Source organism: Eimeria acervulina, genomic scaffold (genome assembly GCF_000499425.1).
Source record: "Eimeria acervulina Houghton genomic scaffold, Eah_scaff883, whole genome shotgun sequence".
In the NCBI taxonomy this organism is placed as follows: domain Eukaryota; phylum Apicomplexa; class Conoidasida; order Eucoccidiorida; family Eimeriidae; genus Eimeria; species Eimeria acervulina.
The window spans coordinates 1-13958 of record NW_013547096.1 but is presented as its reverse complement, the minus strand read 5'-3'; the positions used below and the strand labels follow the sequence as shown (position 1 = coordinate 13958).

Genomic DNA, 13958 nt, shown 5'->3' with positions numbered 1-13958 from the left:
TTTTTGTTTGTCTGTCTCTGTCTCTGTCTCTTCTTTTTGTTTGTCTGTCTCTGTCTCTGTCTCTGTCTTTGTTTCTCTGTCTCTTTCTTCTCTTTCTCTTTCTTTCTTTATCTCTGTCTTCTTTTTCTTTTTATGTTTATTTTCTTTGTTTGTTTTTGTTTATTTTTTTATTTTCTTTATGTCGCCCGTCTCTCTTTCTTCTCTCTGTCTCATGCGAGTTGTCTCTCTGTCTTTTCTTTTTATCTGTCTCTTTATTCTATATCTTCTCCTTTCTTTATTTTTGCTGTCTCATTATTATATTTCTTTTTCTTTTTTATTTTTTTTTATTTTCAGCTTGGGTTTAACACCAAAAGTAAAATTTGCGCAGACTTCGTCCGCAGGGGCCGAGGCAGAGCCGTTGTAAGATACAGCAGCAGCAGCAGCAGCAACAGCAGCAGCAGCAGCAGCAGCAAAAAAAAAGCAGCATCAGCAGCAGCAGCAAAAGCACAGACAGCTAGCCTGGCACCAACAAGTGAAGCATCACCAGCAGCAGCAGCAGCAGCAGCAGAAACAGCAGCACAAGCGAAGGCAGCTAGCCTAGCAGCAGCAAGTGGAGCAGCAACAGCAGCAGCAGCAGCAGCAGTTTGATGTTTTGTGTGGGTGTGTATGTTTATCGCAGGAGGAGAGACGGACGTCTGGTTGTTCGCTGCAGGTTGGCTGTCTCTTTCTTTCTGTCTCCTTTTTGTTTTTTATATTTTTATTTCTGCTGCATTTCTCTCTCTATTTCTCTTTTCTTGGGGGCGCTGAATATTTGCTGCTGCATTTGCTTCTGCTAACTGTGTTTACTGCTGCTGCTGCTACTGCTGCTGCTGCATTTCCTGCTATGGCTGCTGCAATCCAGTTGCTGCTGCAGCAGATTATCTGCTGCTTGCTGCGGTGTACGTACACCTCACTGCTGCGCTGCAGGAAGTCGGAGAGCTGCTAGAGGCCCTTCTCTTACACGAGGAGACACACCCAGAAGAAGCTGCTGCTTTTCAACAGCAGCAGCAGCAGGAGCAGCAGCAGCAACAGCAGCAGGAGCAGCAGCAACAGGGGGAGAAACAGGAACAGCAGCAGGGCCAGCTAGAGCAGCAACAAGAGCAGCAGCAACAGCAGCAGCAGCAGCAGGAACAGGGTAGAGATTTATTTGTCTCTTCTCCGCTGTCTCTGCCTGGAGAAACAGCAGCAGAAAGAGTGCTGCGGCTGCTGAGGGAAGCAAACAAAAGAGCAGTGGGTGCTGCTTCATTTATCTTCTGTCTCTTTCTTCTTTTATCTTCTGTCTCCTTTATCTTTTGTCTCTTCTTTCTTTTTTTCTTCTGTCTCTTCTTTCTTTTGCTTCTTCTTTCTTTTTATATAATCTGTCTCCTATTTGTTGTTTGTCTCTTCGTTCTCCTTTTTTCTTCTGTCTCTTCTTTCTTTTTTATATATTAACTCTTCTCTTTCTTTGCTGTCTCTTCTTTCTATGTTGTCTCCTCTGTCTCTGCTGTCTGTTCAGCTGTTTCTTTTGTTTTAGTTTGTTTATTATATATATTTGCCTCTGCTTATTTCGTATATCTTTTTTATTTTGTTTTGTTTGTTTTTCTTTTTTATTGTTTTGTCTCCTTTTGCTGTTTTCTTTTCTCCTTCTGTCTCCTTCTTTCTTTTTTGTTGTTTGTTTTATCTTCTGGCTTTGTCTCTTATCTCTTTTTCTTTTTATTTTTATTTTTATTTTTATTTTTATTTTTATTTTTATTATATATTCTTCTTCGTTTTCTTCGTTAAATCTTCTCTGTCTCTTTTCTGCATCTTTATCGCATTCTGCTTTTTTATTTCTTTTTCTAATTCTTTCTGTCTCCGTCTCCAGTGTCTCCTCCTTCATTTGTTTCTTTTGTCTGTTTCTTCTATCTTTATATCTATATCTGTATATCTATATCTATATCTATATCTATATCTATATCTATATCTATATCTATATCTATATCTATATCTATATATCTATATCTATATCTATATCTATATATCTATATCTATATCTATGTTCATGTATATATGTATATGTATATCTATATCTGTATATATATATATATATATATATATATATCTACATCTATATATCTCTCTATATATGTATATATATATATATCTTTTTCTCTGCTTTCTTCTTCTTTTCTCTCTGTATGTTTGTCTCTTGTCTCGTCTTTTTTTTTCTTCTGTCGGCCTCTTCATTTTTATTTTCTTTTTTTTGTTTATTTCGTCTCCTCTGTCTCCTTTTGCTGTTCTCCGCCTCTCCTCACATGTACAGACTCTAGCTTCTCTCGCTAACACATCATTTTGCTGCTGTTGCTGCTGCTGCTATGCTGCTTTGCTGCTGCTGCTGCTGCTGCTGCTGCTGCTGCTGCTGCTGCGCGTTCAGCGGCCGACGGCGTGGGCAATACCCACACTGCAGCGCATGCAGCAGTCTCTCGCCTCGCCTCTGCATCATCAGCAGCAACAGCAGCAGCAGCAGCAGCAGCAGCAGCAGGAAGAGGAGGAAGACGAAGGGAGCGAGGAGGAGGCTTTGTCTCTGCGTGTTGCTGCTATTGAGAGAGTTTTACAAGACTTGCATGCACTCGCAGCCAGGTTAGCTGCATGCAGAGGCCCTTAGAGTCTCCTTGCTGTCTCCTGCTCTCCTTTCTCTCTTTTGTTTTTATTCATTCTTATGTATATTATATATACACACATACTTATTTCTATATGTATGCATAGGTACATCTGCTTATATATATAATATATGTAATATATATAATATATATAATACATATACATATGCATATTGTATATGTATACATATATCTTTATATATATATATATATATTGCGGTATCTGTACGTACACTGCGTGTGCATGCATTTTGTTTTGTTACAGACGGGGTCTGTCTGCTGCTGAGGATTCGAGGAGAAGATTTCTTCTCTCCGAGCGCAAACTCCTTCTAAGTAAACTCAGCGACATGCACTTCTCTTCATCTTCATCTTAGTCTTCTACAGGGGCCCCCCTTCAATTGCTAACAGACAGTAGGGAGGGGCCCCCCTAAAGGGCCCTCTAGGGGGTGCTCAGGGGGCCCCCTATGGCCTAAGGCTGTACTGTACATATCCAGGGCTTCCCTATACCCCACACGCAGTTTAAGGGGCCTCAAGGCGAAATTAATCCCTCTTTGGGGCCCCCCTACAGGGGCCCTTATGGGCCCCCCAATAGGGGCCCTTAGGGGTTGCCTTACAGGGGCCCTTAGGGGCCCCCCATAGGGGCCCTTAAGGGTTGCCCCACAGGATACCTTAGAGGCCCCCATCCAGGGGATTTATGGACCCCATTAAGGGCTCCTCGTGGAGGGGCCCCTAGGGGGGCCCCTACAGGGGCCCTCCTACAGGGGCCCCTAGGGGCCTCCGTCAAGGGGCTTCAGGGGCCCCTAGAGGGGGCCCCTCTTGGAGGGGCCCTTAAGGGCCACCCTAAAGGGGCCATTAGGGGCCTTCTTACAGGAAATTTAGGGCCCCCCAGAGGGGGCCCCTCGTGGAAGGGCTCTCAGGTACTCCTCATAGAGGGGCCCCACAAGGGGGGGCCCCTTCAGGGCATTTAGGGCCTCTTGCAGCGATTTTGTTATTCTTTGCTTTGTTTGGTTGCGCTGAATTTGTTATTTTGTTTTTGTTTTCTTCATCTGTCCTTTTCTAGTGTTGTTTGGTTTAGCAGCACGTGCGGTGTATTTACTTTATTTATGATTGAGGTAAAGAAGAGGCTGATAGGCGTTGCAGCTGACTGCTGCTGTTAAAGCCTATACACCTCAGTGCATGCGCTGCGCTGCGGTGTATGGGCACCACCCGAATGCACAAACACACTGAGGGGCAATAACCCACTGGCTAGCCACCCAGCTAGCTACCTGCTACGCCAGCTGGCTAGCTAGCAAGCTAGCTAGCCAGCTACGTATCCAGCTACCGCAGCAGCAGAAGCAAACTAGAACGACTATATAACTGTCTGGCGGTGGATATGCATTTATATTGCTGCATATTTTTGTAGGCTGGCTACTGAAAGCGACAGATAGATAGATAGCAGCACTTCTCCTCAAAGACAGCGCATGCAGCAGAGGCAGTGCTGCATGTGGGGTTTTCGTCTTGCTGCAGCACAAACTGCAGCAATAAGGTGTGCTGCTGCAGCACAAACTGCAGCAATAATGGGTGCTGCTGCAGAACATACTGCAGCAATTAGGTGTGCTGCTGCAGCAGACCTAATTGCAGCAATTAGGTGTGCTGCTGCAGCACATACTGCAGCAATAATGGGTGCTGCTGCAGCATGTGTTGCAGCAATAAGGTGTGTTGCTGCGGCCCCGGACAACTGTATGTACATTCGTCGTAGTTATGTCGGCAGTCGGAAAGGCAATAATATGGCTTCAAAGTAGACTATATATTGAATATTTGAGTAAAAATATAATGTAACATTAGTATATTATTTAATAATAATAATTTATTGTTTAAAGCACTTCAACATCATTACAGCATCTTCTATTTCTATGCTGGTTATACACGTAGCAGCCTCTCCTACCCCAATAAACAGCAGCAAAACGAGCAAAGATAGTTTAATTTCCCTTTCTGTGAAAGCAATAATACTGCAATTAATTAAAATAAATAAAGAATATTTCTTTTTGTGTACATAGACCCCGCATACACCTGCGCATGCACTTATCTAGTACAGCGGCATCTGCTGCTATAGAAGAATATGGCTGGTATAGCACAGATTGAGGTGTCTATACACCTCAGATTGTTGAGTTTGAAAATTAATATCCTTTAAATATATATATTAAAATTAATATTGAGGTGTATATACACCCCAATTTCTCCTTATAAAGGCTGCAAGCCGCTACGCTGCAGCGGCGGAGCCCCTGGGAGAGCAGCAAAGAGGCACTCGGGGCTGTAGGGCTTCGTTGTGGTTGAATTCTTCCTTTGTTTTTATATTTGTTTGAATATTTTAGTTGTTTTAATCTTTTTAATTGCAAAAGAATTCATAAAGGGAGCAGCAAAGCCTTCTCTAACCTCCTTACACCTGCAGACGCCCCACATGCAGCAGCGGCCGATGGCTGCTGCTGCTGCAGTCTGTTGCATGCACAGCTCTCTGCGTATATCTAAAGAATTGTGCTGCTTCCTTTTCTTTTCTTTTTCTCTTCTTCTCTAGTTTCTTAAACTTGCTTATCTCAGCAGACAGTGAATTCACAGGCATCAAGGGACCGGGAAGGGGGTTGGTCGACAGCAGCAGCAGCAGCAGCAGCAGCAACAGCAGCAGCAGCAGCAGCAACAGCACCAAACCAACCCCAAGCAACAGCAGCAGAAGCAGCAGCAGCAGCAGCAGCAGAGGGCCTCATGGCGTCGGCCTCTCCCTCACCGCGGGGGCCGCAGCGCCGCCCCCGCAGCAGCTCCCTGCACAGCCGCAGCAGAGACAACGAAGTTGAAGGAGTTAAGAACAGAGACAGAGACAGAGATAGAGACAGGGATAGAGACAGAGACAGAGAGAGAGACAGAGAGAGAGACAGAGATAGGGAGTCAATAGATAGAGACAGAGATGGAGGCAGAGACAGAGACAGAAATAGAGAATCAGTAGATAGAGACAGAGACAGAGAGTCAAGGGACAGAGACAGAGACAGAGACAGACAGAGAGAAAGACAAAGAGACAGAGACAGAGACAGTGAGGGAGACAGAGACAGAGACAGAGAATCAAGAGACAGAGACGGAGACAGAGAAAGATACAGAGACAGAGAAAGAGATAGGGACAGAGACAGGGACAGAGACAGAGACAGAGACAGAGACAGAGAGCCGCACTGCGTATTCGTCGCCAACCTGCCCAAAGACATTTCCTTTCGAGAAGCGGAGGCTTTGCTCGATGCGGTGAGGGCAGCAGCACTAAAGATTAAATAAATAAATAAATATATATATAAATAAATAAATAGATGGAGGGTAGACCTAGAGACAAAGAACTTAGAATAGAAGAAAACAAACAAATAGCCAGTGAAGAGGTTTAGTTGCTGCTGGCACTGTCTCCTGTGTTTGCCTGTCTCTGTCTTTGTCTTTGTCTTTGTCTTTGTCTCTGTCTTTGTTTTTGTTTGCTTTTGTCTGTCTCCCTCTCTGTCTGTTTCTCTGTGTTTGCGTCTCTTGCTGTCTCTGTCTTTGTTTGCCTCTCTGTCTTTGTCTTTGTTTGTCTCTTTCTGTCTCTGTCTTTGTCTTTGTTTGTCTTTCTGTCTCTGTCTTTGTCGCTGTCTCTTTCTGTCTCTGTCTTTGTCTCCGTTTGTCTCTTTCTGTCTCTGTCTCCTTTTATCGGTGTCTCCCCCTCTGTCTCTGTTTATCTTTTTTTGTTTTTGTTTGCCTCCTTGTGTCTCCGTCTCTCTTTGTTTTTGTTTGTCTTCTTTTTTGTTTCAAGACGTCTATCGATTTATTTATTTATTTGAGGTGTCTGTACACTCCGCAGCCCGCACAAAGTGCTTGCATGCGGCGCTGTTTCGAGGCAAGTGCATGCATACATGCATTCTGCTGCTGCTGCTGCTGCTGTTGCTGCTGCTGCAGTATGGGCGTCTTGCTGCTTTGCCGAGTTTAGATCGTCTTCGAAGTTCGACAGAGGCGACGGCTGAATTTTGCGATTGGAGGTAAAACAAATATCGCTGCATGCAAATTCGGGTGTACGTACACCTCAGGTATACATGCAGGTGTATCCATCATGCATATATATATATATATATAGCGGTATATATATATGTGCTGCATCTGGCTCTATATCTTTTTTGTTTATTTCTTTTTCTTTTTGCAGAGATGCAAGGACAGCAGTGAGATGTCTCGACGGTACCCTCTACAGCGGCCGGCGTATCCGCTTAGTGCTGGAGGGGGCCCCCCGGGGGGGCCCCCGAAGACCTCCGTTTGGATGGAGACAGGGCCCGGATATGTATAGAGACAACTGGGGAAGGAGGGGCCCCTATGGTAGCAGCCGCAGCCCCAGTGAGGTCAGGGGTAGCAGAAGGGGTGGGGGCCCCCGGGGGGCCCCCTACAACAGAGATGCATGCAGCCCTGTAGGGAGCAGAGACAGGAGGTGGACGCGAGAGGGGCCCCGCAGCCCTACACCTCGACGGGGGCCCATCCGCCGCAGCAGCAGCAGCCGCAGCAGCAGCCGATATCGCAGCAGCAGCCGCAGCAGCAGGAAGGATCGAGGTAGACAGCAACTGGGGGGCCCTAACACCCGCAGGCGCAGCAGCAGCGTCAGCGGCAGAAGCAGAAGTGCTGCAGAGCGGAGCTGCAGCAGAGGGGGCCCCACAGGGAGGGCGGGGGGCCCCCGTAGAGGCTCCAGCAGCAGAAGTCTTAACATCCGTAGCCCTCGCTGCTCACCCCGTCGACGCAGCAGCAGAAGCCGCAGCGCGAATCAGGGGGCCCCCAACAGCGGCTGCAAGCGACAAACAAACAGCCTTCACAGAGAAGGAGACGAGGGGCCCCCTTCGCCTGCTACCAAGACACGTAGAACCCTTCACCGAGACAGGGCCTCCAGAAGCCTCTCCTCTAGGGGCCCCTCACACAGGGGCCCCTCACCCAAGGGCTCTCCCAGGGGCCCTCAGAGGGGCCCCTCACCCAGGGGCCCTTCGCCTAAGGGCTCTCCCAGGGGGCCCCTGAGGGGCCCCTCACCCAGGGGCCCCCTGAGGGGCTCCTCATCCAGGGGCCCCTCACCTAAGGGCTCTCCCAGGGGCCTTCTGAGGGGCCCATCATCCAGGAGCCCCTCACCTAAGGGCTCTCCGAGGGGCCCCCTGAGGCCCCCCCCACCCAGGAGCCCCTCACCTAAGGGCTCTCCGAGGGGCCCCCTGAGGCCCCCTCCATCCAGGAGCCTCTCACCAAAGGGCTCTCCGAGGAGCCCCTCTTCCAAGGGCCCCCTCAGAAGCCCCTCAGCCAGGGGCCCCCCGAGAGCCCCGTCAAGGGGCCCCTCCGTAGCTTCCCCCGAAGGAGGGAAGGGGAGGAGGGGGGGCCCTAGGGGCCCTAGGGGCCCCTGCAGCAGGAGCGTGAGCCCCCGGAACATCCGCAGCAGCCCCAGGCGTGAGGTAGAGGGTGACGGGAAGAGCTTCAGTGCAGTAAGGGGCCCCCGCAGCGGCAGTGTTGATAGGGAGAGGGGAGGGAGAGGCATTACAAGAGATACAGCAAACCAGAGAGACAGCTTCAAGCGAAGCCCCTCACCCAGACGCAGCAGCAGACGCGGGAGGCGCAGCTGCGGGAGGCGCAGCTGCAGCAGAAGCAGAAGCAGAAGCAGAAGCAGCAGCAGAAGGCAGCAAAGGCGCAGCAGCCAAGACAGTAGGCAGCGAAGCACCAGCTGCCGGCGCCGCCGCCCCACAATTAGCCCAGACTCACGGCGCCCTGGGATCGGATCTCGGGAACGTGGGATCGGTTCCCGAGATCGGAGGATCGGATCTCGAGATCGTGAAGTCCAACCTCGGGATCGTGGGATCGGATCCCGGGATCGTGGGGTCGTACCCCGAGATCGTGGGAGCGTATCCAAAGATCGTGAGCTTGGATTGCGGGATCGTGGGATCGGATCCCGGGATCGTAGGATCGGATCGCGAGACCGTGAGGGTGGATCGCGGGATCGTGGGATCGGATTGAGGGATCGTGAGGGTGGATCCCGGGATCGTGGGATCGGATCCCGAGATCGGGGGATGGGATCTGAGGAGAGACGCCCCCGAAGCCCTTCTGGTAGGAGTCGTCACAGCAGCTTAAGCAGTATGAGGGGCAGAGTGCAGCGCCGAGGAGATCGGGAAGCTGCTGCTGCTGCTCCTGCTGCAGCAGCCAGAAGGCCTTCTCCCGCAGCAGACCGGAGGGAGCAGCAAATGCGCGGAGCAGCGGATGTAGCAGCGTTAAAGCGCAGCAGCAGAAGCAGAAGCAGCAGCAGCAGGAGAAACAGGAAGAGACGGGGCAGCTGCGGGCAAGGAGACAGCCGAAGCCCCAGTAGGAAGCGTCACAGCTGCAGCAATGCAGCAGCAACAGCAAGTGCTGCTGCTGCTGCTGCTGTTGCTGAGCGTTCGGCGCACAGCCGACGTAACAGCAGCGGAGCAGGGATGCAGGGTGGTTGTGTTGACGTTTCCGTTAAGGCGGCTCTTGCGGAGCAGCAGCAGCAGCAGCAGCAGAAGCAGCAAGAGCAGGTCTCAGCAGGAGGGCATTCAGGAGGTGAGCCTGCTGCTGCTGATACTGCTGCTGCCAGTGGTGTGGGGAACGGCAGCAGCAGCGCCACCGCTGCTGCTGCTGCTGCGAAGCCAGAGGGACGCGTATCGAAGTGGAGGAGCCGCTGGGGCGTCGCTGCACCCGCAGGTGCAGCTGCCCCAGGCGTAAGCCAGCAGGCAGCAGCAGCAACAACAGATGCTGCAGCAACAACGCAAGTTGCTGCTGCAGCCGAGCAGCAGCCGACCGCAGCAGCCGAAACAGCAGCTGCAGCAGCAGGAGACGGCGTGAAAACTGAGACTGCGCTGCCCTTCTTGCGGGCTCCCGGAGAGGGGTTGGGGCCTAAGGGGGGCCCCCAAGATGCTCAGGGGGCCCCTGGGGGCCCCGGAGACAGCGGGAGAGCAGCAGAGAAGTATTTGGGATTGTTGGAGGCGAAACCGAAGATAAGAATTGTACTGTCGAAGAGTGCCCAGCAGCAGCTGATGCAGCAGCGGCAGCAGCAGCGGTCTGCTGCTTCTCAGGGGGGCGCCGACGAGTCGTCTGCTGCAGCCCTCGCGGAAGCCTACCTGCTGGCAGCGGGAGAGACACCAGGTGCTGCAGCAGCTGCTGCTGCCGCTGCCGCTGCCAACGACAGCAATGATCAGCAGCAACAGCAGCAAGAAATGGAGCAGTCCCCCTCTCTCACAACACCCGAGAAGCCCGCTGCTCCTGCTGCTGCTGCTGCGGAGGCAGTGGCTGATGGAGACGAAGAAAACAAGACAGCAGAAGCAGCAGCAAAAGAGAGACACGAGAGACGCTTGGGCCTCCCCAAGGCCATACGAGTGACAGCACCAGAGGAGACAGCGGTCGGTGATGCAGCATCGGCCCCAGCAGCAGCAGCAGCTGCTGCTGGTGCTGCTCAGGGTGCTGAGGGGCGCGAGGGAGAAGCAGATCCGAACGGCGATGCGTCTCCATCCCCCATCTGGCGCAACGCACAGCCCGGTGCGGCTGCTGTTGCTGCTGCTGCGGATGAGGAGACCCGTGGGAGGAGCCGTAGGGGCTCAGACAGCTCTTCAGCATCTCCTGCTGCCCCTGTGGGGACCCCCCTGCAGAGCCGGAGAGAGAGGGAGGAGCGAGCAGCAGCAGCAGCAGATAGAGGGGAGGAGGGGTCTCAGTGCAGCGGCGGCGGAGACAGCAGCAGCAACATGTTCAGGAGGCGAGGCTTTGGAAAGGAGACAGGCAAGGGGTCGCGGATGAACGGGGAGGAGGAGACAGCTGCAGCAGGAGCGCAGCAGCAGCAGCGGCGCCCGAGGACGCGCAGCAGCAGCAGGAGCGGCAGCAGACCCAGAGACGGAAGAAGAAGAGACAGCAGCAGCAGCATCAGCATCAGCCGTCGCAGCAGCAACGAAGCCTACAGACGACGGCGTGGGGAGATGAGTCGTTCGTTGTCTCCTTCATTAAGGGATTCTAGGGGGCGGAGCCCCTATAGAACGAGAGACAGAGAGAAAGACAGAGAGGGAGACAGAGACAGAAGAAGTCTCTATAGAGACAGAGACAGAGACAGAGACGATTATAGAGAGGGAGACAGAGACAGAGATGCGTATAGATACAGAGACAGAGATATGTACGGCGCGAGAGACAGAAGCAGAGACAACTACAGGGACTACAGGGAAAGAGACAGAGACTTGAAGCACCGCCATCACTGCTACGGAGACAGAGATGAAGGCAGAGACAGAGGAGGGGGGCACAGCCACTACTGGGCCCCCAGGCGCTGGAGGCCCGACGACCGCAGAGAGACAGAGGGGCAGTGGAGGGGCCCCCAAAGGGCCCCAGGAGGAAGGCAAGAAGGAGACAGTTACCGCTGGCGTGGGGGAGGAGGCCGCTACAGAGACTCCCGAGGGTGGAGGCGCAGCAGCAGCAGGGGCAACCGCGTCGGGGCCTCCCCGGGATACGATCCCAGAGACGATCCCAGACGCGATCCCAGAGATGACCGCAGATACGAATCCAGACGGGATCCTAAGGACGACTACAGACACGATCCCAGAGACGATCCCAGACGCGATCCTAAAGACGACTACAGACACGATTCCAGAGACGATCCCAGGGACGATCCCAGGCGGGAGTCAAAAGAGGAGTACAGACACGATTCCAGAGACGATCCCAGAGACGATCCCAGGCGGGAGTCAAAAGAGGAATACAGACATGATTCCAGAGACGATCCCAGAGACGATCCCAGACGGGATCCCAAAGGGCAGTACAGACACGACTCCAGAGACGACCCCAGATACGGTGCTGCAGTAGAGCGGGGCATCAGCGAGAGGGGAGGAGCGCGCAGCCGCAGCAACTCCAGATAAGTGTTTGTTTAGTCTGTTTTCTAGTTGCGCATTGGCTGTGTGTGTGGCTTTGGGTTCTGCTACGGCGACAGTTTCCCTCTGCTGTTGCTACATCTTGAAAAGAGGCATTTCTTCTCTGTTGTTGCTTGTTCTTTCTGTTTCTTTACAATTTGTCTTCATTGTATTGTCTAAAGAGCTCACGTCTCCTCCTACTGAATGAGATCGCTGATTCAGGTTGGGGGGTTATCAGCTTTTGGGGGTTCAGTAAATAGTTCATTGAATATCACCTCGGGATACACCGGAGTTGGGGGGCGAATCTAAACTTGAATCGCTTCGCCAAAGTCGGAGCCCATTTGATATTCCTTTTAAATAAAATCAATCCCTACTACAGTTGTATTCCCTGCAGCTTCTTCTGACGTTGCCACAACATATGCAGGAGTTATTATGCTATAGAGGGGCGTTGCTGACCCACTTAGTGAGTAGCTGGCTAGCTTTTTATACACTTAAATGCAGCTAGATGTAGCTAGGTGTAGCGAGTCGCAGCTAGCTGCAGCTAGTCGCAGCGAGCGGCAAGCAACCCCACTGCCCTGTGACTAGAATGTTCTGGGGAGATTTCGGGCGGCGTTGCGGTCTTAGACCCCTTAGAAACCCCCTAGGCATACAAATAATCTTCTTGTCTTTCTTTTCTTTCTAGCCTTTCTTTTATCGGGGTCTAGTGCATTTAAAGCCTCAACTGCTGAGCTGAGGCCCAGCAGCGCCGCTGCTCATGAAGCTGCCCTCGTTATCTTCTTTTCGCCTGCTCCCTATACAAACCAGAAATGGAAAACTCAATTTATAGGAAGGAGAGTGCAAATACAAATATTTTTGGTTTGGATCTAGAAGGAGAAGGAAACTACGGAGAGATCCAGTTGGAGTTGCAGAAGTAGAACAAACACTACGAAAAAATGTCCAGCTTCAATTCAAAAACAAGAACACATTCTCCCTCTATTCATGAATTGAAAGTGAAAGTCTTTGTATTTATGTTCTTATAAACTGAAACTGAATATCTGTGTATTCTACACGCCTTTGTATTCTCCTACATCTGAACGGCAACTAGAAACATTTATATTTTTCTTCAGCCTTTCATTTGGGTTTGATCTTTGGCTACCCCAACACTTTGTGTTTTCTTTCCTGATGGTTTTAGGGTCTGACCGTTTTCTGTCTCAAAAGAGGATATGAGAATAAAACACCACTCGGTTTCGATTCAGCAAGAGAAGAAGGACGAAAAGTGTTTTAGTTTCATTTCTCAAGCAGAAAGAAAGTATAAATTTTTCAATTTCACTCGTTTTCGCTACAGTTAAAATGCAATTACAGCCTTTCTCTCTGCCATTTTGCACAGTTGAATTGATCGCGGCTACTGTTCGCTGCGAAGAGGGGAGAAGGCACGGAAATGAGTAACTCGTCTCCATTGGCAATGGTTCGAACCTTCAAAAAACACACCAAAAATGAGTTAAATTAGGTTAAAGACAGCAGAATAATACAATAAACAATCGATCGACGATATGGGTTCTCTGGCGCTGCCCCGAGCCTGTGGGTCAGAAGGAAACGCTGAGCGGGAAGAGTTGAAACACTCCAACCAAACAAAGTAAAGAAAGCTTGCAGATGTCTTTTTGCTTTAGCAAAGGACAATATTTATGTATTCCTTCCTAGATAGAGCTTTTGAGTTGTGGCTGGCTTGCGGAGGTAACCGCGACGAACCCTTGCTTAGCCTGCTGGTTCATGAATGCTGAGGCGCTTCCTCTCTCTAATCCGTAGGTTTTTTTAACCGGATCCGGTCTATATTATATGCATGAGTGAAGAACAATATTTAAATGGTTTTAATTTACACAATCGTTAACGCAATACCTCGAAGACAAGAAGATCCCATTCCGCCGCCGTTTCAGAGGCCCCGTCCGTCGGCTGCGGAGGCGGGTGGACCATAGCCTGCCGGCGCCACAAGTTCAATATACCTTTCAACCACAACAACAACGAAAACTTGGGATTTGAATTACTTCAAGTAGCAATGCTAATTTATTTGAATAGCCCTTATCCTTATTTCCCCACGCCCAAACGCCCGTTACAAGCCCGGTGGAGTTTTGCGAAGCGTCCACCAGTCGAGGTGCCACCGCCCGCATTTCGCGGAAGAACTCTTAATCCGTTACTTGCAGAAATCTTCCGTCTCCAATCTCAACATTTCGCAGAGGAACAGCTCCATGTTTGTTGTCTTTCGTCTGCCAAGCGATGCTTCATAGCCAACGGACTGGCAGCACCGATCGGGGCACCGGTTACTTGCCGACGCGAAGGACAGAGCAGCAGTGGCATGAACTCCCCCTCAAAATGTCCCCCTCAAAATGCATTATCATTTTTTCTTTGGTGCTTCTGCCATTTGCAGAGGCCACAGCAATAAGCAGATCTCGCGCGGCTGTCCTCAGCGCGCAGCTCACAC

At 50.9% G+C, this 13958-nt stretch overlaps 3 protein-coding genes across 3 annotated transcripts; all 3 read left to right on the top strand.

Annotated features, from left to right (window-relative positions):
• Window positions 1–658: 658 nt before the first annotated feature.
• EAH_00051360 (hypothetical protein) lies at window positions 659–3010 on the top strand (the record flags this gene model as incomplete). The annotated part of the gene is made up of 4 exons (XM_013391239.1): window positions 659–691; window positions 881–1248; window positions 2411–2616; window positions 2902–3010. Coding segments are annotated over 4 exons (716 nt in total), but the record flags the coding sequence as incomplete, so codon positions are not given.
• A 1724-nt stretch (window positions 3011–4734) lies between these two features.
• EAH_00051350 (hypothetical protein, conserved) lies at window positions 4735–8630 on the top strand (the record flags this gene model as incomplete). Its single annotated transcript, XM_013391238.1, has 5 exons — window positions 4735–4758; window positions 5211–5894; window positions 6567–6646; window positions 6808–8081; window positions 8212–8630. 5 exons carry the CDS (start codon window positions 4735–4737, stop codon window positions 8628–8630), a joined length of 2481 nt encoding a protein of 826 aa, XP_013246692.1.
• A 119-nt stretch (window positions 8631–8749) lies between these two features.
• On the top strand, window positions 8750–11515 carry EAH_00051340 (hypothetical protein, conserved; the record flags this gene model as incomplete). The annotated part of the gene is made up of 1 exon (XM_013391237.1): window positions 8750–11515. The coding sequence occupies one exon, from the start codon at window positions 8750–8752 to the stop codon at window positions 11513–11515; it is 2766 nt and encodes a 921-aa protein (XP_013246691.1).
• Window positions 11516–13958: the final 2443 nt, after the last annotated feature.